The sequence below is a fragment of the Phlebotomus papatasi genome, chromosome 2 (assembly GCF_024763615.1).
Source record: "Phlebotomus papatasi isolate M1 chromosome 2, Ppap_2.1, whole genome shotgun sequence".
Lineage (NCBI taxonomy): Eukaryota > Metazoa > Arthropoda > Insecta > Diptera > Psychodidae > Phlebotomus > Phlebotomus papatasi.
In genome coordinates, this window is record NC_077223.1 from 73,441,463 (window position 1) to 73,466,900 (window position 25,438).

Consider the following 25,438-nt stretch of genomic DNA (forward strand, 5'->3'; position numbering starts at 1 on the left):
CTCCTCAGTCGCTATCGAACCTGCCTTTAGATAGTTTGTCAATTAAGCTTTCTTCATTTCATCGTGGCTCACATTTTTCAGGAGATTTTCCTCTAAATCGGCTTTCTGATAACACATGATTATTTTCACTGCAGTGTCTTGTGTTGTGTCTTAAGAAATCAGTGATTGCTGATAGGGCTCTTATCACAAATTTGTACTTGACGCTCTTCTGTCTCTAATCTATCGGATTGTGGACTATATTGAGAAGTTCTTAACAAAAAAAAAATACGAAATAGCTAAACCACGTTTCTTACATAAGGCATTTTCCGGAGTATAATCTCTATTTCTGAAAGAAACGTGTGATTGAAAGTGAAATTTTGTGGTTTTTCTCGTGGTATTGAATGTGCCTTCAAGTGGAAAGTTTCACATACTTTTCAATCGATTTATTCTCTCATAGTCAATTCTCACTTCCCTTGCGGAAAAAGCCACGAAAAATCCAGTGAAAAAGTTTTATTGACAAGTGCCAAAATATCCATGGTTCACCGACAAAATTAACACCTTGATATCAGCTACCAATCATCAGGTAATCCACTAGCTTAAACCTTATAATCTTTACATATTTTATCAAAGAAATCTTAGGTAAATCCCCCCAAAATTGTCTCTATGCTTCGAACACATTATTCAGAGTCAAAAAGCCGGTTGAAGCTACAGAACGTACAGAACTTTTTAAGGTGCAAATGAACTAAATAGAACTTACAAACATGTCTTACTCAATAACCTTCTTCGGTTTTAAAACATTTCAACAATTTTTCTGTTAATCCTGCAAATACCAGCACAATTGCAGATATCATTAACGCAGTACTTGAGAAGCTTAAAAGAACGTCTTTTGAGATCGAATACGAACATCTCTCGCATACAAATTACCCCAAGAAAGTTGTCTTGCGCGATCATTTACCTTGAAATTTTATTCAGCAAAATCTTCTGTTCTATTTATATCGAGCACAAAAAGTAAATCTTTTTTTTGCATTAAAATTTGCATATGGTGGCGGTTTTATCTCAGATACTTCTCCCTTTCAAACTAGTTCAAAGTTATCATGCGATCCGAAATAATTTCTTTTATTTTAAATAATTGTTTTTTTTTATAGCTTTTCAATTTTATCATGCGTTTTATGCATAATTTGTAGCTTAGTAACAAAAATAACTATGTAAAATTTCGTGACGAATGAAAAGTAAAACAGTGCCATGTCACCATTAAAACTTTACTGTATCAAATAAAAAACCGCAATTTTGGGTGAAAAACATGTCTTTTTCCTTGAAGCTAAAAAACAGCATAGAAATGTTATATTCAGACACATAAAATTAAACATTTTTTTTTTATTAGTTCTACTAATATTTGAATTGGAGAACTCTATAAGGGTTCATTATTATTGTGTTTTTTATCCCTTGCTTATCTTCTTTGCGGAAAATTAATTAATATTCAAGGTTGAAATTAATGACAAATTTACAGGAATACATTAAACTGAAATATAAGGGTTCTTTTCTATTTTTATACAATGTCCTTACGTCAGGATTTTAATCAGCTGTCCATAACAGCTGCGACATTATCAAAAACACTCATAGAGATAAAATGATTTAATACGGAAAAACTTCCGAACCATCTTATCTGTGTATAGATGGTAAAAAATTAAACATTCTAAGAATAGTAACTAGATACTAAAAATTACTAAAGATTAAAAATTAGTCATCTAATATTGACCAATTATTAATTGTTGAATTTCTTTTGTCCAATATTGAACTTTAGTTACTTTTTCGCGTATTTGCTGATGCAATGTATTTTATACTTTATCAAATTTGTGAAAGTCAATTTCATATATTCACAAATTTAATTCAATTTACTTGTACTATCATTTTTTTGAGATTTGCATTATTATTCTCTTTGACCAACATTTTAACCATAGTAAAAGAAATATCATTTTGATCAGTAAAACATTTCAAAATGGCCTTAGAAATTTCATCATAGTTAGTGAAATATTTTATGGTTGGTATAAATGACTTAAAATAATTCATAAAAAATTCACAAGAACTGTCGTGAATGTATCTGTACATTATTCTGTATCTACTTTTTTTCCTGGCAAAAGTACATTTAATTTCCAAAAAAAAACTTAATTCGAAAAATAAAAAACGATTGTCCGAGAAATCACTTTTATTGCTCAAAAACTTAAAGAAAGAGCAGGAGGCAATCGAAAGCATCCAGACAAAATTTTCACTGGTTACTGTCTGTTTTCTGTGAGGCGAATTTCGCCATCCCGAAAAAATGTGCGACTGCTCGCTAAAAATGTAAGGTGTACAAGGTTTTGGGTCTTGTACCTACTGGAATTTCAGGATGTATCCAGACAATTTTACCCTCCAGTTCGAGACCGGAGGTACGTTTTTTTTTTAACCAAAATCTTGTGAAAAAATTATTTATTTGCATTATTTTATTTAAATAAAGATACCCAGGCATAAAAATTATAAGAAATTAGTGGGTTTTAAAATTTTATAAACGGTTAAATACTCCCTGCGTTCTGAAAAATAGCTTTTGGGAAAGTTCAGGGATAAAAAGAATTATTATTAAGAATTATAAGTTTCAGATTATTTTTATTACTAAATTTACATTCAATTTATTTCGGACCTAAATTTTCGCCAAGCTTCTACAATGTCCCAAAAGTCCCAAAAGTCTTCTACAATGATCCAAAGAAAATTATTTTTAATACCAATTTAAAAATTTATTAAATAATAATAAATTAAATATTATTATAATAATAAATTAAAAATTAATATAAATTAACCCTCTAAAGACCACCACGTGTCAATCAATACACGCAACAAAAATATCATATTTTCAGCGTTTTAAGTAATGTTTACCACATTTATGTATAAAATGAATAAAAACTTTATTGTCAGAATAAATGCAATTTTTCCAATGCTACTCTTGAGAGGTAATTAGTCTTTACAGACTTCCAAAATTTATCATAATTCTCAGAAAATACATGTGATGACAACTTCAGCAATACCCAAATAATTTTATAACCTTCTAATATACATAGAATTTGTATTTAGAATTAAAAGGAAGTCAAAGTGATTTTGGGAAAAAATGGTTCAAAATACAAACATTTATATTTGTACTAGACCATTATTGCAACATTTAGTTTCTCTTATGTGAAGCAAAATAATTGTGACATTTAATGTTCAACAAAGTTCACCAAAACATAAAAAAATATATTGGTATTTGGTGGTATTTGGAAATTTTCCAATTTTTCTATCTTAGAATACTTTAAATTCCTAATTTAATCTAACGATTCCTATATATTCCAATTTTAAATACACGCCATAAATAACCTGCCAATTGCGTTTTGCCTATTTTTCGGCGATTAAAAATGAACTGACTTTTCGCCACACCAAATATGTCCCCGCCATATTCGCCGTCCCGTCAATTTTGTCTGGATATTTCGTGAATTGCCCCTCAGTATTTTTCATTCGAAGGATATTAACTCGATTTTTGGTTAGTTTGAAATTTTAAACATAGAAATGAACAAAAAAAATAAAAAATATAAATTTAATAATGGTTTTATTTGAAGTATTTTTTCTTATTTTACTCTATTTTTTTCTTTCTTGAACAATTCATAATAAGGGGAATAACAATGATTTACTTGTACTATTCGAATGGGTAGGAAAATGTGATACATCGGGGTGAACTAGAATATATTATATTTTCTTCACATGCATGGCCTTATATTACAGTATCTATCATTAAACTAGATCCCATTATTCTATTCCGTAGATCTTCAATGTTTATCAAGTATGCAATTACTATATATTTTTATCACAGATAATCTGATAATCTGATATTATGTGCAGTAAAAACGAATAAATTTTAATGTTTAGCACCACTTAAATACCGTTTTTGTGCAGATATACGAAACTGTGTCAAATTTCGGACAGCTTGCAATATCGGACACTTCTTTTGTATCTCAAAATATCAACAAAATTTTTTTTGAACTTCTAGAAGTTGTACATTACCAAAGAAACAAAAAGAGCGTCACATTTACGATCGAGATGCTGAAAAAAAAATCATTTGAAAAATTCCAAGAATGCGATGGACTTCGATAAATTTGGTGTCCGACTTACCATGCAAAGCAATATCAAGTTTTATTCAATTTTAAATGTATGAAAAATAATTTTAAAGAAAACAGAAAACAAATAAAATAAACTCGTTTTCTACAATTACATTTCAAAATTATAACTTTGAGTGTGTAACATATTTGAAATTTAGCATAGTTCCTTAAAACGCGGAAATAATTATTGGAAACTAATTGAACCACTTATGATGTTTCATAAAAAATGTTTAAGAATGAGTTAGGAATGTTTTTGAAATTAGAATAATCGATATAAAATTGACAATTTTAGAAAACATATACTGCTCGTTGTCCAAGAATTCACTTTTAATGCTCAAACTTAAACTCCTTCTCATTTTACAAATGTTCATTCTGAAGTTTTACAAATTTAAGACTTATAGTGCTGAATATAAATTACGATTCCTTACGTTTAAAAACTCATATTCCTCAACAATTTAGGATTTTAAAGTTTAGAGTTAAACAACATCAAGGCGCTTGTCCGGCTTTTTAATTTTGTCGTTTGCATTTTAAGTTTTAAGACCTTAGAGGCCAAACGGTTATAGATACTGAATTTTGACTTTGGACATTCTTTTGAAACATTAGTGTTTTAACTCTCAGCCTTGTATCCAAAACCCTTCTTGTGGTTAATGATATTTGAAAAAGGTTATAGGGGGAAGTGGGGCACCTTTGAAATTGAGGTGTTTCACCTATTTTTAAATAATTTTGAGCCTCATCGTGATATGATTTAACTCCACAAACAAATTGAGAAGGTAAATTACATTATGATATGGCTCAGTTCCACTTAAACATAGGAGAAAATTCCAATTTCAAAGGTGCCCCAAGTCCCCCTAACGATTTCTCAATTTTTTGTGTGCTTTTTTGTAATTTGTAATCTTTGAAAATTATTAAGAATATGGGATCTTTTAAGGTAAATATTTAAAGTTCTATAAATGCTGCATATATGAACATATTTAAGACTTTTCCGATAATAAAGGAACTTGCAGAAATCATTTGTCAATCCCAAAATTTTTCCTAAACTTGCGAGTTTAACCCTTTAAGGACGACAGGGACACCAATATCCCAAAAACATTTTTTTTTGCTATAGAAAGTTACTTTCATTTAAATAGTTAGAAAATATTGGATTGGTTTCCGAGACACCGGTGTCCACTCGTCCTTAGAGAATTAACTAATGTGAATTTAATTTTAATCTTACAAAACATTTCATACCATTACTTTATGTTATTGCCTAAAGATTTTATTGTTTTAAGCTCTTTGCGCTCTAGCTAATCAGAAATACAATGACAATGAAATATTTTATGGCCATTAAATATTGTATCATGCATGGATCATACTTTATACAGCAAACTTGTATGGTTTACCATTTAAAAGAGAAACAAATAATGCTAGAAATTTCAATGTTCAAACATACAAATTATAAATTTTATAAAGGTTAATTCACTCATTTTTAAATAGAACTTCAGTGATGGTAATAAGTGGCAATAATTACGTTGTTAATTCTATTATTTTGTATTTTAGTTGGGGTTAGAGCAATCACGTGAATTCTCTATTTCCTCTAATTGTATCATTTTAACTTTGTAATTCAATTTTGTATTTGTTTTTTATACTCTTACATTTTTATAGTTAGTAAAGTATGATTCTGATCAACAGGCATCGAAAACCATTTTCATATTTCTCCGTGAAGACCGTCTTCACAAAGTTTATGTTTCCTAGCCGCAAAGTTATAGGAGTTATCTGGCAAAATTGTTTGTGGAACAAGTGAATATATTTCTTCAAATATTAATATCCTCGTCATATCTGATATCTTGTTTTTTTCTATGCCTATTAATAAAAAAGTTCTCTATCAGTGTGAATCTTTAGGATGGCCGAAAATCAATAATTTTATGTACTTTTCCTTTCACTTGTGCACACAAATACACTGAATTCTTCTCGGATATCCAATAATGATTTCGCCTGGCAACAAAATTCATTCTGAACCCAACGAGATTAATTGAATAGTTTTTTCCAACACTTTCATTCAAGAAGCCATAAACATACACTATTCAATTAAGAGAATCATAAATTTGCCTTTTCGATTAACTCCACGACTCTTCTCACTCTTTAAGAAAATCTTGACGATAAGATTTTGTTTATTCATTCAGAATAGAGATAAGTTCAATAATAAAAAAAAAAAATATTCAGGTCTACGATTTTTTAAAATAAAGTTTTTATATCACTAAATCATTATCTCGATCAAGGACCATTTCTTTATTATTTATGTTAGTTACTTACATTTTATCTTCAAAGTGTAACATAAATCTTGCGGCAAATGATGAAATATCGCATTTCAACTCCTGTATACTTTATTAACTTTGCAGAACACTCAATAATTTATTTGAACAGTCCATAAATAGAATAAGTGATTAGGAAAAGTTCAACAGAAATTTTATATTTGCGTAGAAAGTATTCATAAACAACAATTTTACATCTGGAATTGAGGACTAATTAATTCTTGTGTCCTGCTTTTTTTTTAATTAAAATTACAGAAAAGTAGCATTTTTCACACGCGAAAATTGATTTTTTTTTATAGAGGCGTGATAAAACACCAGAGCCTATGAAAAGAGCATAATTTCTACGTTTGAAATGAGAGCATAAAAGCAACAGGTTTAACCTATAATCGTTCTTGTGTCAAGAACAATTCTGATGTTTTTTTAAACAGAAAAAAAAATGAAATTTTGTTAGAAAAATAACTGAAAGTATGGAATACAAGAAGAAAATTTGATCAGCAAAGCACTATTCACAAGCAATTAAATTTTTAGCTCATAAAACATTTTATTTGCATCATGTTGTTTGATTAGTCGAAGCTTGGAAATCTTCAAGGTTTTAGCCCTAAATATTTTAGGGAAAAGATTTTTTATGAGTTTTAACATTATTATTGACATGTGTAACACGATTTATTGCTTTCAGCAAGAACAACAGAATTCGAAAACTTTTATTATAGAATTTAGAACAGCGAATACAAAATTCTAACATTTTGTATTTCTCATTCTTTATAAACTTGTTAAAAACTTAAAGGAAAGCTTCCTGCTAAATTATGCTCAAACGAATCAAACGTTTCACTGGCATTTTATTATTTTAAATATGGATTTGAGATTATTAATTATCTAAAGGTAAATGGAAATCGTTGTGATTTATCTTTAATATTTTAATTCTTAATTTTTTAAATTTTAAATTTAAATAAAAAATTTAATAGCGCTTGAAATTGAACCTCTTACTCTTTGAAACTGAAATCAGATACAGTGGGTGTCAATAGTTTGTTGCCTAATGCATGTTTGAGAAATCAAGTTAAAAAAATTATAGAAAAAATTACTTTTACAAATTTTGCTTTTTGTAGATGAGTTCCCTGTAATCCGTAGATATTATTTATATTTTTCAAAAAAAATAATTAATTTTATTTAATATCAAAAATAATTGTTTTCCAAAAGTTGGTCATTTTTGGAAAATCAAAAGTTTGTTGCCTCATTAAAAAAACTAATTCAAAATGGTGAAAACGTGCAACCAACTTTATGTAAACCGGTTACATTTTGAGCTTATGTCATTTGATAGGCAAATGGTGGATTTGTACATTTTTAAGGCTGTCAATGTTAAATATATAGGTGTAAAAGTGATGATAAATAACAAGAAATAATCAGTTTTTTGATAATTCATAATTTAGGTTATAATGGCAAATTACAAAAAGTTGAAAGGTGGGATATTGTCCAGAGATACTGCTGGAAGGAATCGGCGTCGCTTAATTGCCAAATTTTATGGAAATTCATGAAAAGTTATACATAAAATGGTCAAATATTATAGTTATGAGGCACGAGTACATCTGAAAAACGCTACTGGTAGACCCAGGGTTTCGACTCAGAAAGTCGATAACCGCATTCTAGGTATCTCTGATAGTAACCCCATGATGTTTGCTTCAAAAATTCAGAGTCGGCTGGTTACAGAAGGCATACAGGCTTCAAAACCAACCGCAATTTAATGAAAGTGGTAAGAATAATTACTTGGTTTGCAGGTTTCCATTGGTAAACATAACCAATCTGGTTAAAAGGTTGTAAATTCACTTGGAGCATGCTAAAAACGTAAAAATACAACCTCTTACGCAGTTTGGTTTTGCTTACCAATGGAATCTTGCGAGCCAAGTACCTATTCTTATATTTTCTTTCATTTTGAGTTTGATTTTCGAAGCATTTGAAGCCTGTATGCCTTCTGTAATCAGCCGACTTTGAATTTTTGAAGCAAACATCATGGGGTTACTATCAGAGATACCTAGAATGCGGTTATCGACTTTCTGAGTCGAAACCCTGGGTCTACCAGTAGCGTTTTTCAGATGTACTCGTGCCTCATAACTATAATATTTGACCATTTTATGTATAACTTTTCATGAATTTCCATAAAATTTGGCAATTAAGCGACGCCGATTCCTTCCAGCAGTATCTCTGGACAATATCCCACCTTTCAACTTTTTGTAATTTGCCATTATAACCTAAATTATGAATTATCAAAAAACTGATTATTTCTTGTTATTTATCATCACTTTTACACCTATATATTTAACATTGACAGCCTTAAAAATGTACAAATCCACCATTTGCCTATCAAATGACATAAGCTCAAAATGTAACCGGTTTACATAAAGTTGGTTGCACGTTTTCACCATTTTGAATTAGTTTTTTTAATGAGGCAACAAACTTTTGATTTTTCAAAAATGACCAACTTTTGGAAAACAATTATTTTTGATATGAAATAAAATTAATTATTTTTTTTGAAAACTATAAATAATATCTACGGATTACAAGGAACTCATCTGCAAAAAGAAAAATTTGGAAAAGTATTTTTTTCTATCATTTTTTTCACTTGATTTCTCAAACATCCATTAGGCAACAAACTATTGACACTCACTGTATATGTGGCTATTTTACGTTCCCGGCCGGCCGGCCGGCCGCTCTTTGGAGCTTAATAGCTCCTAAACTAAAAAAGATATCGACTTGCGGTTTTCGGCAAAGGTTATATATCGGGTGAAAATTGCAACTTGGTGCATTGACCCCCCACCCCCCACCCCTCCTTCCGTCATTTTGAAGACCCCCCTTTTTTTGTTTTCTCAATAGCTCCGCCCCTATGGCATCGAGCGGGCTCAAATTTTAGTATGTTATAGCTGGGCCTTAGAGCTTTCCATCAATACCAAACTTAAGGTCCCCCGACCCCCCTGATCCGAGCTATAAGGGTCCAAAAAAAAATTTCTTAAAATGGCCATAACTCCTGTTCTAATTGTCATAATTTAAAAAGTGAGGGCTTTTTGGAAAGCTCTCGTGAAATGCCACTTCCTCTTCTAACATCGGAAGTTCATAAAACCACCGCTAGAGGCGCTATTATTAAAAAGAAAATTTTTAAATCTTATAAGTTAAATAACTCAAAAATTCCATTGTGCATCGGGCTGAAATTTTAGTATGTTGTAGCCGTTGATTATACCTATCAAACAAAAAAAAACTTAAGTCGATCTAAAACCCCTGACCCGAGCTATAAGGGGTCAAAGTTCGAACATTGACCGGCCTCTATCTCCGGTTCTAACTAACATAGCGGCCTAAATTTTACCTTTTTGGTTTCGTCTCGATGAGCACTTTCAGATGGAAGTTCAAAAAGTCACCACAGGTGGCGCTGTGATAGCGTCAAAATTCATCGAAATTCAAAGTCACTCTTCTAAAAAACGGCATTGTGCAAGTTAATGAAATTTTAGTATGTTGTAGTCTAGTCTAGGACGTTTCCAAAATGGTGCGTATGCGCGCTGTGGTTTCAATAGAACCGGAGATATGAGGGGTCAAAGTTCACGAAATTCAAAAAATCATATCTCCGGTTCTATGTGACCGATTTTGATGAATGAGGGCTTAAACGAAAGATCTCACCAAATACTACAACATTCTAGAATATTTGAACTTCGTGGGACCAACACCAGGGGCGCCACAGTCGAAAAACCATTTTCAATATCACATAACCTCAATTATCTCGACTGTCGCTGAACCGATTTTGATGATTACTTCGACATAATTGTAGAGCACATTTGTCTCTACATTTCGTCCATACATCATTTTCCGCTCAGACTACGCTATCACTCCGATTTTGCCGTTTAAGTGTGAAAAAATTGATTTTTCCCATAATAACGCTTTGAAATCACTCACATGCCAATTTGATTGCCTCTACTCTACCAAGACACTTAAAATATGGTTTTAAATGGAAAGTCCCACAAAATACAACAATTCTTTGATATAGTTGAAGTTCATCAAATGAACACTTGGGGCGCTCTGGTCGAAAAAACGAGTTCAGAAACAAACAACCTCGATTATCTCGGCTTCTAATTAATCGATGAGATCAAGTTCTACGGCAAAATTATAGAGTACATTCTGGTCTACATTTCACCCATATATCACTTTTGTGCCAGTTCATCCAAATCCTTGATATTTTGGTTTAAATACAAAATTTGTATAATTTCACGAATTTGATTCAAGATAACTGAATGGCGACTCACAATTTCAGCTCTAAATCGAATTTGCATGCACTCCGAGTTAGCTCACGTTAAGAATCTCACCTACATAAGCCGGTTAGGATTATCTGTCCCTTTTAAAATAAGTACTAGTAATTTTTGTCTTCACCTATTAAATTGTTATTCTTATATTTAATTTGTTTTTTTTTTAATCTTTTGTTCAGCAAAATCTCAACCATTTAAAGACAAAATATTCACAATCTAATTTGCAGATAAATGTTTTTATCCTAATATTTGATAAAAACCACATTTTGTTAGAACAATCTCTTGTTATTCATAAAATTTGAGTAAACCTTGAGCTATTTTTTTTTCTTTTTTTTCTCCTTCTGATAAAAACTCTTCTGAACTTTACGTTCAACCGCAAATGAGACGATTTTTGAATTATTTCTGCGCCATTGATATTCAAATTGCTGCGAGTAAAGAATTTTTAGTTACTTCAACTCTTCAATTAGTATGAAGACAATATCTATTGACAAAGCTTTAGTTATTAGTGAAAAATCATTGGTAGTTTCAGCCTGCCATAGAAGAGTGGCTACTCCGAGGGCTGCTTCAGTGTTTATCATTTTACATAAAAAAGTAGATAATTATTATCCAAGGAAAAATACTTCTTAATTAACTTCATTAAACCAGAAAGAAGGTAAAACAATGATATATCTTGACTAGCAACTCAGAAAATCCAATACTAGGCTAAAAACTATAATAACAAAATTACAATTTTATACTTATTTTATAAAAATGATTCTAAATTATAGGATCAGACTTATAAATATTTCAAGGATTATAATGCCCAACGCACAATAACTTTTGTTTAGCAAACATGTTTTTGACATTCCCATGAGAGTGAGTGAGATCTAGATCTAGTCATCTCGCTCATTCTCATGGGAAATTTTGAAAGCATGTTTACAAACAAAAGTTATTGTGCTCTAGTCATAAGGATGTGTTCCCACTTTCATTAAAAAATATTTTGGTCAATGTTCATTTTAAAGGTAACAAGAAAAATCCACTGACTAATTCTACCCCTGGCTAATTGTACCCGGTCTTCCCTATAGTTAGTAATAATGAAAAATATGTTTATAAAACAATCGTTTTTGTGCGTTAGTTATCACATTCGCTCTTTTGGTCCATGGAATGCTTAATAATGATATCCGCAACATTGCTGCTTGTGTGTCTAATTCATATAGGGGAAAGTACTCTCCCTTCGAACGTTAATGCCTTCGAATAATGTAATTTTCTTTTATCTTCCCTAAGAGACTTATATATAAATATCACGTTATTATCAAAAATAGACGATAAACTAACTAATATTTAATAGAAATGTGTAAGTCTCTTGAGAAAAATAGAAGAAAATTCACATTATTCGAAGGCATGAACGTTCGAAAGTAGAGTACTTTCCCCTACCCTCAGAAAATGCCACCCATATTGAAAATATTCGTTACCGATTGATTAAGATTTATTTTATTGCAAGTGTCCACTATAATTATGTTCAATGTGAATAGGTTTGGACAATTAATTAAATTAAAATAAAATGCATTTTTTTGCAAAACTATTTATAAATTACCATTTTAATTGCAGTAGAATAATAAATGAATTAAAATGAATAGTAAATTGGGGTCAAAGACCAAGGTTTTGTACTTCAACTTTTACATATTCCAACTAATAATATTTCATCTCAATTGCCACAACAAAATTGCAGACTATTGATAAAGAGACAAAACCAGTGAAAACAGAATGTCGCTTAATAGCTAGATTGTGCGATAAAAATAAATGTTCGTCACTTTTGCTGATCGTATGTTATTTGAGAATGCTTTGTCTCAAATGATTGTTGAATCAGTCAAAGAACACCAGTCTCTCATTCTTCCTGCAGAAAGAACGTCGCTATTCGGTTAAGAATGAAAATCAGTTGTTTGAGCAATCGTAAAATTATCTAAATGATATTGTTCTGTTTGATTAAAAATTATTACCTGCACCCTTATCTATGCTCTCAAAAAGCTCTTGAGAAACGAATTGTCAGGAGTGGTGTTTGCACTAAAAGTGAAAATTCTGAGATATTTTTCGTCATATCTTTCTTCTAGATATCACAAGATTGTCCGAGACAGTGCATGGAGTTTTGGCGCCAACAAAAAGTGGGACAAATGCCATGAGTTGCGGCTGATGAAAGTGAATTGCATTTGGGCGGAATATAGGTGTTGAGATGTGAAGAGGTGCATCATCGGGAGGAGTGCAAGAGTTTGGGTAACACAGTTACAACAAAAAGAATATTCCTTGGATTGGAAGCCGGTAGCCGGTCATTAATGTATAAGAGGACTGCATGGTATGAATCAGTTAAACTCTACTGCTTTCGCTACTCAGCCAGAGACCCACGCCTCAGAAATAGCCACAATCAATGTGGTGAATTAAGGGGAGGCATCTTGGCGAACGACAAGTAAAGATTCGTTTTCGCGAACCGCGACATTGTCAGTTTTTCTTCCTCATTGCGTCTACCAGTGTTTTGATTTTGCTCACCCCAGCAACGCACAAAAATCTCCTTGTGATTCCTGCCAGTGATTGGAGCAAGAGGATTCGTGGAGAGTATCAAGTGTCCAGGAAAAGCTCCCTTATCATCATTCAAATTTTCCGGTTTTAGCACAAAGGCCAAGGAGGACACATCACCTGGGGATCTTTAATCAAGTCAAGTGCGCAATTGGTGCTTTTTACCCTCAATCTGCGACTGCCTGGACAAGTGCCAAGATTGAGCCCGTGTGTTAGAAATCTTGCGCGCTTCAATGGAATCCCCGAAGCATCTCACAACAAATTCCCACCGGATTGATGTTCAAGTGCCGCAGAAAAATGGCATTGCCAAGGACCAAATTGCACTCATCCGGTCGAGCCTCCTAAGTCCCAATGAGGTGACCTTCTGCAATGTCTCAGACGTTAGCAGTGGTAGTTCCGGGAAACGTCGTCGGAGACTCACATCCACAGACACCGATGTGGACTCTATCGTTTCCTCCGGAGATCACAAGCAAAAGCCCCAGATACCCGATGGAGGATTCGGATGGGTTGTGGTATTTTCCAGTTTGATGGTCTCACTGATTTCTGATGGAGTCTCATTTTCCTTCGGACTTATCTACACCGAACTCCTAACGTACTTCCAGGATTCCTCCCCGTCTAAAACAGCCTGGGTAGGATCGTTATTTTTGGCTGTGCCTCTTCTTTGCGGGCCTATTATGTCCAATCTTGTGGACAAGTATGGATGCAGGAAGATGACAGTGGTTGGCGGATTACTGTCAGGGATTGGTTTCGTACTAGCTTCACTTTGTGATTCCATTGAAGGTGAGTTTTCAAGGTTTTGTCCTCGAATCCATTCCCGAACATTTAGTCGAAAATATCTAATTTTTTTAAAGTTAAGTGCAGCGAATTTCTAAAGTTTATTTATTTAATTATATTTTCTATTTAAAAAATATTACTATTACTTTAGGTTTTTTTTACTAAAGAAAATTGGCTATGTAACATACTTATGCGCAAATAAAACTGGATAATCGAGAAAAATAAATCAGTTCCGATTTATTTGACCAATTAGAAAAAATTAATAAAAATTCGAATTGATAAGAAAAGTCCAGATCTTTCCTTTAACCAAATCGGTTAAAATATGAGCCCTTCAAAGTGATTGACCGTTGACCTTCTATATTCCAAAATAGCAAATTTTCCGGTCAGAAGTTTAGATTAGATGTTTTTTGGGCTACCTTTACATATCCGAAAATCATTGAAACATTACATAGTTTTGAAGGGAATGAAGGAAGGTAGGAGAAAAAAAGAAAAAAAAAACGTCTGAAGATATTGTTTTTTTTTATTGGGGGTGATCAAAGACCGGAAGCCGATATCTCTGACCGTTTAAGCTCCAGAACGGTGACAAGAGTGACAAATGACAAAAAGGACTCGAACAATTTTTATCAATTTCAGATTTGATCGAAAGATTCGCCATTTTAAATTTTTCTAGATCAAAGTTAAACCATTCCAGATTCTAGTGAGTTTATTTCACAGCCGATATGGTGACGAACAACACTGAGAAAAATATTTTGTAAAATTGTTCGTAAATGTTTATGAAATCCGTTGGAGGACTTACGAAATGCTCGTGAATCATATAACCCACAAACAAGTTCGTAAAATTTTGTAGTTTTTCACAAACATTGTTCATAAAATGATCATTTGACGAACATTTTTTGTACTTTTACAAACATTTGTTCGTAAATGTTCGTAAAACACACAAAAAAATGTTCGTAAAATTTTGTCATTTGTTCGTATTTGTTTGTAAATTTTTGACAGACAAACAAAAATTTACGAACAAATACGAACAAATGACAAAATTTTACGAACATTTTTTGTGTGTTTACGAACATTTACGAACAAATGTTTGTAAAAGTACAAAAAATGTTCGTCAAATGATCATGTTATGAACTATGTTTGTGAAAAAAGTACAACATTTTACGAACTTGTTTGTGAGTTATACGATTCACGAGCATTTCGTAAGTCTGCTATAGGATTTCACAAACATTTACGAACAATTTTATAAAATATTTTTTTTTGTGTAGTAAAAAATCAGTAAAAAACCAACAACTTAACTTTTACAGATAATTTAATTTTCCTTTACTATCTCTACTTGATTTTAGATCAGTTGTTAAGTGATTTATAAACCAAATTAAATCTAGGAGAAAGTGCTACCTTAACGGCGTTATCACACTTGCACATTAAAATTTTAATGTGATTCACATTAATTGTCGCTTGTGAGCATCCAAATATGATATTTCTCTCTTTGAGTCACTTAATATTTGGGGTTTTTCTATTTATTGATAAAGAAGTGGCCTGGGCCTGCAAAAATAAGTTTAAATTTACCTAAAGCATAAATATTTTTCACATTAAAAAATTAAAGAGAAAATCGCATTAATTTTTCGCATTAATGCTATAAATCAATTTATATCAAATTTTGTGGGCCAAGTCTACCTTTTTATCAACAAATAGATCAAATTTTGAATATAAAATGATTCAAACACACAAATTACACATTTGGACTCTCACCAGCGACAATTAATGTGAATCATATTAAAATTTTAATGTGCAAGTGTGATAACACAGTAAGCCACGGAAAACTTCGAATAACTCGGGTTTTCATGTTTTTTAAGGGGTAACATCTACCAGAACGCCCAAATTTGCGGTTTATTTGTAAATATTTTGTGACTTTGCTATTAAACCTTCTGCCAATTTTGCAAAAATTAATATTTTTTAGAAAATTTTATGTGTTTCTGTAGAGAATCTATCTAAACAGCTATTCTGAAAATTTCAATTCAATTTGATGAAAATTACTCGAGTTCTACTACCATCCGCGAAACGAAATCGACCCTCAGATCAGTCAACGCACTGCTCACTGGTAAAAATGAAAGGGTCACCGATGATCCTTTCAAAGGGTCACTGTTTTGACACCTATTTATCTCCGAAATAAACAAATAAAAACAATTAAAAAATCATCTTTGGTGTTCGCTCAGATGAGAGAAATACGATAAGAGTAATAAAGTTACGATAAAATATAAACTATCGTGATAAATATGCATACAAAATTTCAAAAGTGAATCTCCTTCTGAATTCAAGTGAATCTTTCAAAGGATCAAATATGATCCATTTTTGTTAAAAAGGGTCAATTTGACCCTTTTATTTTTACCAGTGATGCACCGCCAATTTCATATTCAAAATTTAAATAAAAAGTATTTTTGTTTCCTCAAGAACTCTGAAAATTTCATATTGATCGATTCATTAATAAAGTTGCAAAAAACTCACAAGAAAAAAGCTCGTTAATTTTGGACGCTTTGCTAGATGTTACCCCTTAATAATAATGAAGCAAGACAAGGTAGATTTTGAGGGAGCAACATTTTTGGTCAGTAAATTAGCAAATTCGGAAATGAAAAATTCATATTGATCAGCAAATAATTTGAAACGGCCAGTAAAAAAATTGGTAAATGATAAAATCGATTTCGGTTAGTTAAAAACTGAAATGGTTCATATATAAATTCTTAATTTTCTCTTTGACCATAATATTTTAGTGCCCAATTTGCTACAGTCTGTATATAATATTAATGGCTAATTCCAGGAGCAAGATATCTCATATTATATTTTCCATGTTTTTCACCGTTTTAAAAAACAATAAGTTTTTGAGTTCATTAGCTGATTTTGTTTGTTGTAAGATGAATTATCAAAAAATACAAATTTGATATTAAATATTAAGTTAATTTTGAGCAATTAACCAAAACACTAAACTGTTAATCTACTTAGTTCTGGAGACATTACGTGAAGTGCATACGAAGACAAAAAATTACACTAAAAATGATTACATTTTTTAAAACTAATGTCACACTCCTGGCTAATCATATGTCTCACGTTTTCTGAAAAGAACCATAGTTCAAATTCATTAAAAGTCCAAAAGTACCGCACTTTCTTCGGTAGTAAATCGGTATAATATGCTGGACAGACATACAGCTTAAGCTGAGAGATGGCTTAACTCTTTCCGGATCACAGTATATGCTGCAAGCCAATATCACCAGTTTTTAATCAAAAATATTAAAGCTCAGGAATTAATTGCAGTCCTACAAAAAATATTTTATATTTGGACATCCTTAGTTTGTAATCATCCACAAGAATAGGATTTTTGTCAGTTCTGAATAATTAAAATTCGTTGTTTTTCACAGAACATTCATATGCTGCTTTGGGTACTCAGAGTCCTAAAAGAGACGAAAGAGTTAACGTTATTACAATTAAAACAATAATTAGACTATATTTCTATCAGTTTCCCACTAAGCCGTCTCTCGACTTAAGCCATAAGTCTGTCTAAGTAACAAGAGAAAATTTAAAAGCCTCTGATGACGGAAGTAACATACTTATTCGACTTAACATAGGAGGAACATATAGGGCAAATTTGGATGATACGATTGAACGTAATCCAAGAGTTCAAATCATCCTCAGTCTCTTTGCCCTAAAAACCGAAAAGCAGACACAGAAGGATAGTTCACGGATCACTTAAACGTAAATTCAAGCACACGGAAAAGCTTGGTCAACCTTTTTTCTAATTTAATTTCTGTAAGAAGCGCATATCCTTAAAAAGAATTAGGTAGCAACCTTCATAAATATTATTTTCTTGAAAGGTCTCATTTAATTTTCCGTCTGTTTATTCGATTGTCCAGGGATAACAGCGTTTCATTTCTTGATTAGTCACTTTTAACACTTCCGCCCTTCAGAAAATGTTTTTTTTACGACAGGCATTACTTGTTTCTTTTGGCTAATTCTACTACTAAGTAATCAATTTCAAGAAAATTTCACAATTTCGTGGTAAAGTATCGATTAGCATAATTTTTTTTTCTTTTTCGCCAGGTCTCTATGTAACATTCGGGATAATTGCTGGACTAGGATTGGGAATTGGATATGTTACAGCTGTTGTGTCCATTGCTTTCTGGTTTGATAAAAAGAGAACTTTTGCCACGGGAATTGGGGCTTCAGGGACGGGGCTGGGTACTTTTATTTATGCCCCCTTTACGCAATGGCTCATTGAGATGTTCGGCTGGAGAGGAGCTACGTTGATTTTGGCGGGAACACTATTCAACATCTGCGTCTGTGGATGCCTGATGCGAGATCCTGATTGGCTGATTGAGGAGAATAGACTGGAGAGTTTGAGTGAAACAGCCTCCAATAATAACTCCAGCGTCGCTCTGGATGAGATTAAGAAGCTCCTGGAGACAGGAACTCCCAAGGAAGATGTCCTAGACACTCTTATGACAAACTACAATACAGAAGCTAATCAACAGATCCCTCTAGCAGAGGACATAGCCATTGCTAAGAAATATCTCAGTGAAATTGTCCTGCCCACTTATTTAGAATCCAAGGATTCTGACGTTGAGGGAAGTATCAAATTCGGAAGTCGTCGGTCTCTGAGGAAGACCGAACGAGATCCTTCAATTGCCAGTGATCTACTGACAGTGAAGGCAGAGAAGAAGGACAATCATATTGCCAGCATGGAAACACTCAATGAATCTGAAAAAATTTCATCTACAGAGGAACTTGCTCACAGTTATTCCCAGGACGATCTCAATTCAATGAAGATTCCCTGGGCTATTCAGAAGATGAATTCCAGTCGATTGTCATTGGATGAATCTCTCATGACGACGCATCCTGTCTCCGAAATCGGAAGTATTCGCAGAAGCTTTCGTGGGAATTCCCTGGATGCTGTCTTCGAGATGGAGCCAAATTCTGCAATTCCCTCGAAACCTGAAGTATCAACAGTCAGTGCAGAGATTCCTCTTATGGTGCCCAGCGTAACTGTGACCAAGCCAAGAGGGATTCGAAGTCATAGTGTGAAGAAGAGACATGCAAATGTTGACATCCGGGGATTCCCTTCTATGAGAACTTCGAATTTCTACTGGAACATGAGAGTTCATCGGAATTCCATCCACTATAGAGGAGCCCTTCTAAACACACACAGATACCGACTCAGAGCCTCTTCTTGTCCCAACATCTACAGGAATTCAATGACAACGTTGGCTAAGGAGGAGGATGAGGTAACACCTTACCAAATTTCAAAGAAACTCCTTACTAAGCTATTCTATCTTTACAGACTTGGTACGATAGTTTCATTGATATTATGAAGGCAATCTTCGACTTCTCACTCTTCAAGGATCCCAAATTCTTCATCTTTAATCTTTCCACATTCTTTCTATTCATCTGGTGAGTCTCTCTAACGAAGTCTCTTCCACCAAAATCATTTAACCTTTTCCCTCCAGGTTTATCATCCCTTACTTTTACATAACGGAGCACCTGAAGAAATACAACTTCCCAGAAGAGGATGCTGCCAATTTAATAGCCGTTATTGGAATTTTCAACACAATCGGAATGGTTTTTTTGGGATGGGTGGGAGACCAACCATGGCTCAATGTTAATAAAACATATGCCTTCTGTTTAGTGGGTGAGTATATCTCAAATATTCCAACTGTCCAAGCAAATTCTAAAGAATTTCTTTGAATATATCTAGCATGTGGATCATCTGTTTGTCTTATGCCTGTCGTTGAGGATAATTACGTGGCCCTAATGGCTCTAGCGGTGCTCTTTGGCATCACTTTCGCCAGTTGTTTCTCCTTCACGCCCATCATTCTGGTGCGTTTAGTGGATTTGGATGAGTTCACATGTGCCTATGGACTTGTTTTGCTAGTGCAGGGCGTTGGGAGCTTAGTAGGACCTCCTCTGGCTGGTGCCATTTACGACTGGACACTGAGGTAATTTGATATAAGAGGATAATCGAAAAAATACGGCATACTGTGTTCATCTGTTCATTTGCCCTTGACTAGCAGTATAACCCAAACGGTTAGAGATAGCGACTTTAGACTTACAAGGAACCCACTCATAAGATGATTCAAGGATGAACCAAAATGATGACTCAAAATTTGGACTTAACTCTTTCCGAACCGCAGCATATGCTGCAAGCCAATTTCACAATTTTTTAATCAAAAATATCTAATCTCAGGAATTGATTGAGGTCTTACAAAAAATATCTTACATCAGGACATCCTTATAGTTTGTAATCATCCAAAAGAATCGGATTTTTATCAGTTCTGAATAATTAAAAAACACTGTTTTTCATAGAATATTCATATGCTTCTTTGGGTACTCAGAGTCCCAAAAGAGACGAAAGAGTTAACTCTTTCCGGACCGCAGCATATGCTGCAAGCCAATATCACCATTTTTAATCAAAAATACCTAATCTCAGGAATTGATTGAAGTCTTACAAAAAATATCTTACATTAGGACATCCCTATAGTTTGTAATCATCCAAAAGAATCGGATTTTTATCAGTTCTGAATAATTAAAAAACACTGTTTTTCATAGAATATTCATATGCTTCTTTGGGTACTCAGAGTCCCAAAAGAGACGAAAGAGTCAATATTTTAGGACTCAAAAATTTGGTGCTCCGCGACTTTGAGATTAAAATAATTGGTGTTCCTGAACAGAGCCAATAGTTCTATAGGAAAAAAATCTAAGATCGGTTTTGGAATCCCTAAACTTGACCCATATGACCCCCTGTTTGAATTCTTCGGTATGGCAGATTTCATTTTATAGAGTAAAAATTAAATATATAAATATTTGGTCGTCAAGTATTTGGTAATCAATCAATAAATGAAACTGTTGAGTCCCAAAATTTTTACTCAAAATTTTAATTTGATTCCCAAAATTTTTACTCAAAATTTTGGGAATTAAAAGTTTCACAACTTAAGTTTTAATTCAAAATTTCGATTCGAGTCAACATTTCAAATTAAAACTTTGGAACTCATAATTTTGAATTCAAATTTTGACTCAAAATTTGAGACTCGAAAATTTTATATTTTAATATTTGTTTATCAAAATTTTTGGCTCAAAAATTTGTTAACAAAATTTGGACTCAAGGTTTCGAGACCCAAATATTTGGTCATCGAAATTTTGACTCAAACATTGGGACTCAAAAATTTGGTAGTCAAATATTCAGTAAAAATTGAATATAAATATTTGGTCGCCAAGTATTTGGTAATCAATCAATAAATAAAACTGTTGAGTCTCAAAATTTTGACTCAAAATTAAAATTTTGAGTAAAAATTTTGGGAATTAAAAATTTTACAATTTAAGTTTTAATTCAAAACTTCGATTCGAGTCAACATTTCAAATCAAAACTATTGAATTCATAATTTTGAATTCAAATTTTAACTCGAAATTTTGAGACTCGCAAATTTTATGGTTAAATATTTGTTTATCAAAATTTTGGCTCAAAAATTTGGTAACAAAATTTGGACTCAAGGTTTTGGGACTCAAATATTTGGTCATCGAAATTTTGACTAAAACATTGGGACCCAAAAATTTGGTAGTCAAATATTTAGTAATAAAAAGTTTAGTTAAAATTTGTGGGACTCAAATACTTGATGATCAAAAATTTGACCCTCAAATATTTGGTTTTTAAAATTTTAACACAATAATTTTATAATAAAATATTTGGGGATCAAAAATTTTGAGACTCAAAAATGTTTATGGTTTTGAGAAGAACTTAATCCTCTGACGAACACCGAAAGAAAGTGAAGATAATACGAAAATTTTAAATTCAAAAATTTGATGGTCAAATATTTGATAACACTGTGCAACAGTGATTTTGTCTCTGGGTTCTCATGCTATTTTTTCTATTGCTAGAGTCAAATGATTTACAAAAATACTTATCATTTTGATTTCATTTCGTTTTTGCGCCTGGAATCTAGTCAAAATCATTTTTGCCGTTTTTTGATACTTGGATGCCTATATCTCCGATTCTGCTGAACCGATTTATTCCTTAATATGGGAACATTTGTTCTCCTTTACATGCCCGATAATCCTTTGGACAGATGGAGTTCGTGAAACTGACACCAGGGGCGCTGTAGTCTCATATACATCCCCATTTAGTACTTAAAATTTGTACAGGGACATGAACTTATAAAATAAAATAAATAAATAAATAAAAATATTTGTCAGAGAACATGGAAAAATCCGAAAAATCGAACTTTTTACCAACTTTAATCAAAAATATCTCGAAAACTAGCACTGCCCCTAACAATCTGTTTTGTGGGTTTGATAGAGAATTTTATACCTCGAAATTGAGGTTCACACGAAAATCGAGCACTTAGCCAACTAAAGAAAACTTTCACAATTTCGTGTGTTAATATTTTAACTCAAAGTTTTAGGACTCTACATGGTGATCAATTATTTAGCGATCTAAATTTTGACAAAAAATTTTTGGGCTCAAAATATTTGGGATTCAAATATTTGGTAATCGAAAGTTTGACTAAAAATTTTGGAATACAAATATTTGATCATGAAAAATTTGGTTTTGGAAATATTGACTTAAATTTCGTGTATAAATAATTTAGTAGTCTAATATTTGATAAAAAATTTGAGGTTAAAAAATTTTAATTTAAAAAATTTGATGGTCAAATATTTGGTAAAGAAAATTTTGCCTCAAAATTTTGGAACCCAAAATATTTAGTCATCAAAATTTTGACTCAAAATGTTTGGACTTTGATTTTTTGTCATCAAAAAATTTGGGAGAGAAATATTTGGTCATCAAAAATTTGATACTTAAATATTAGCTAATCAACATGCACAGATTTGTGGCGAAATTACACAGTTTTTGGGATTAAGTTTTCAAATATTTGAACTAATGATCACACTGTAAAACTTTAGGAGATCTTCATAACCTAAGTCAAATGCAGGGCCCTATCCTTTATATACTTTTTCTATGAATTATTTAAGAGTACATTTTTCTAATTTATATAGTTTATAGGTTTGAATGGTTTCTAAAAGAATATAATACGATATTAAAATTTTATAATTCATATATCAAACAATTTAGGTGTCTGTTAAATAAAGAAAATTGCTTATAAACGAACATAATTGAAATTTGTCGTATTCAAAGTCGAAAAGAACTTTGAGGTTATGTTTAGCATATCCTTACATCTCGACATTCCTTTTTTCCTAAAAATAATTAGATTTTCTATTCAAATTCTGCTTTTTTGGGGAATTATATCAATGGTACGCTTATGAAAGTTTGCTTATTTAATTGTTTAATTTTCTTTAGGGTAAGTGTGCCAAATTTCGGCCAGCTTCTAATTTCGGCCACTTTGAGTATAATTTCGGCCATGCAAATAAATTAATTAAAATTATGTATGTAATCTTCGAATAGTCAATGAATTCATTTTGCTTTCAAATATTTATTCATTTTAGGATGTATTAACACAAAGACAGTTAAATTATAGGTATAATTTGAATTTAAATTGTGTTGTAAAAACTCAGTGTGGAAAGAGTCTTACAAAAAATGTGACAGATCGATTGTGTCTCTAGCAGTCTTGTGATTTGTGGTGAAGTGCAGAAGGTTTTCCTTCGGTGTTTTTCATGAAAATTGATTAGTTTTCATTAAAGATTGTTTCTGTTTATGTTAATAGTGAATCAATCTTTAAATTTCGGGTGAAATTTCCCAGCTAGATCCTGTATTTCGCGTAAAAAAGTATATACTTTGTGAGCGTCTCTACAGTGAGGTAGTGTTGCCTATTTCGGCCACATCTTTTGCTTTCCTAAATTTCTTATTCATTTTATGTTTCCTTTTTCAATTTCTGAATTCTACAATGACCAGAAAAAAACCATCGCTTCTATGAAAAAGATGATGTGGAAAAGGCCTTGGAAGAGTTCAGGAAGTGCAAATTGCTACGGGAATCTGCGCGTAAATTTGAGATGCTACTCTTCAGGTCTTCAGGACAAATTACACGGAAGATCTCAAGGCTTGTGAGTCATACAAACGTATTAAATTAAATATTAAACTCGTTCCGTTTGACGTTTTGAAGTTTTCTATCCGTTGCGTCACAAAATGTGGTCAGAAAAAAGGTGGCCGAAATTTCACACAATTTAAAGAAAAGTCTTTAAAGACTAGTCTTGAAGGTTCCACACAACCCTCCCGAAAAGGAAGTAACAAAAAATATCAATATGAATTAAAAATATTGCATTTCAAACTTAGGACTTCGGTGCTTACATGCAACTATGCCGAAATTTGGCACACTTACCCTATTTGAAAAAGATAAAACTTTTTTTGAGGACTTTCCGTGAGATTTTTACTAAGGGAAAGTGCTCTCCCTTCGAACGTTCATGCCTTCGAATAATGTGAATTTTGCTTTAGTTCTCCTAAGAGACTTACACATTTCTATTAAATATTAGTTGGCTTATCGTCAATTGTTGATAATTCCGTGATAATTTAGAGTAAATCTCTTACGAAAAGCAAGAAAAAATCACATTATTCGAAGGCATGAACGTTCGAAGGGAGAGCACTTTCCCCTACTTTTAAAAATGCTCCAACGTAACAATTGCAAATGTTATTATAAGAAAATCTTCAGAAGTGTTTGTGCTTTTTATGTAAACATATATACAATGTTTAGCAAATAATTGTTTGCTAAACAAGTTTATACACTTGTAAATTATAGTCTGTTTAATATCTGATTATATATTTTGAGAAAAATTTGTGGAAACTCCATTTTTAAAATCAAAAAAGTTGTCAAAATATTATTCAATTCATAAATTCGTCTAAAATTTTCAGGTGGGACGACTCTTTCTATGCTGCAGGATTCTTTATAGCTGTATCTGGAGCTTTGGCCTACGTGACAGGAATTCTCGTGGATCGAGAAGATGACGAGGAGAACTACAGCAATCAGTGATCCCAGTCACAAATTACAATTTATCACACACGAATTTCACAATCAAACACATATTAAAAGGTCATCTACTTTTCCACTGCCGGTTCTCACGAGAGAAAAGTCAAGAGTTATTTTCCGAGGAGCACAAAATCACCTTTTGCCACTTACAATTTTTTCTATATAGCTGGGAAACATTTAGGACACAAAACAACAAATTTGTAGTAAAAACGAAAATTTAGTGATTTTTGGGGAATTCGTACAAAAACGTGATAAACTTTTTTCTACGAGAGACTGAACTATCATTGAAAGTGGTTATGTTATTTAGCTTATGAAAGAAAAAAGTCTTTTAAAAAAAAACTTTTAGAAATCAATCAATTAAAAAAAAAACAAAGTTTAAAGTGAACAAAGTACATCGATTGCTAGAGTATTAGACAAAAATTAGTGTTGAAGAAATGTATTTAATCTTGAGAGTCTATTAAAAAAGTATTTTTTCTCTAAAA

At 32.2% G+C, this 25,438-nt stretch overlaps 1 protein-coding gene across 2 annotated transcripts; it reads left to right on the top strand.

The window, feature by feature from the left end:
• LOC129804316 (monocarboxylate transporter 14) lies at positions 1-25,438 on the top strand. 2 transcript variants are annotated; one of them, XM_055851502.1, is made up of 7 exons: positions 1-562; positions 12,783-14,019; positions 18,097-19,277; positions 19,334-19,443; positions 19,500-19,681; positions 19,748-19,988; positions 24,842-25,438. In XM_055851502.1, the coding sequence occupies exons 2-7, from the start codon at positions 13,473-13,475 to the stop codon at positions 24,957-24,959; spliced, it is 2,379 nt and encodes a 792-aa protein (XP_055707477.1). In that variant the 5' UTR covers positions 1-562; positions 12,783-13,472; the 3' UTR covers positions 24,960-25,438. The 2 variants fall into 2 exon arrangements, with proteins under 2 accessions (XP_055707477.1, XP_055707478.1); XM_055851503.1 differs by lacking the exon at positions 1-562 and adding an exon at positions 12,562-12,624.

Excerpts from the sequence above, each read along its gene's own strand:
- LOC129804316 (XM_055851502.1), top strand. The coding sequence starts at position 13,473 with ATGGAATCCCCGAAGCATCTCACAACAAATTCCCACCGGATTGATGTT. Across the intron at positions 19,278-19,333 it reads TGGCTAAGGAGGAGGATGAG|ACTTGGTACGATAGTTTCAT; the intron begins GTAACACCTTAC and ends CTATCTTTACAG. Across the intron at positions 19,989-24,841 it reads ATTTACGACTGGACACTGAG|GTGGGACGACTCTTTCTATG; the intron begins GTAATTTGATAT and ends TAAAATTTTCAG.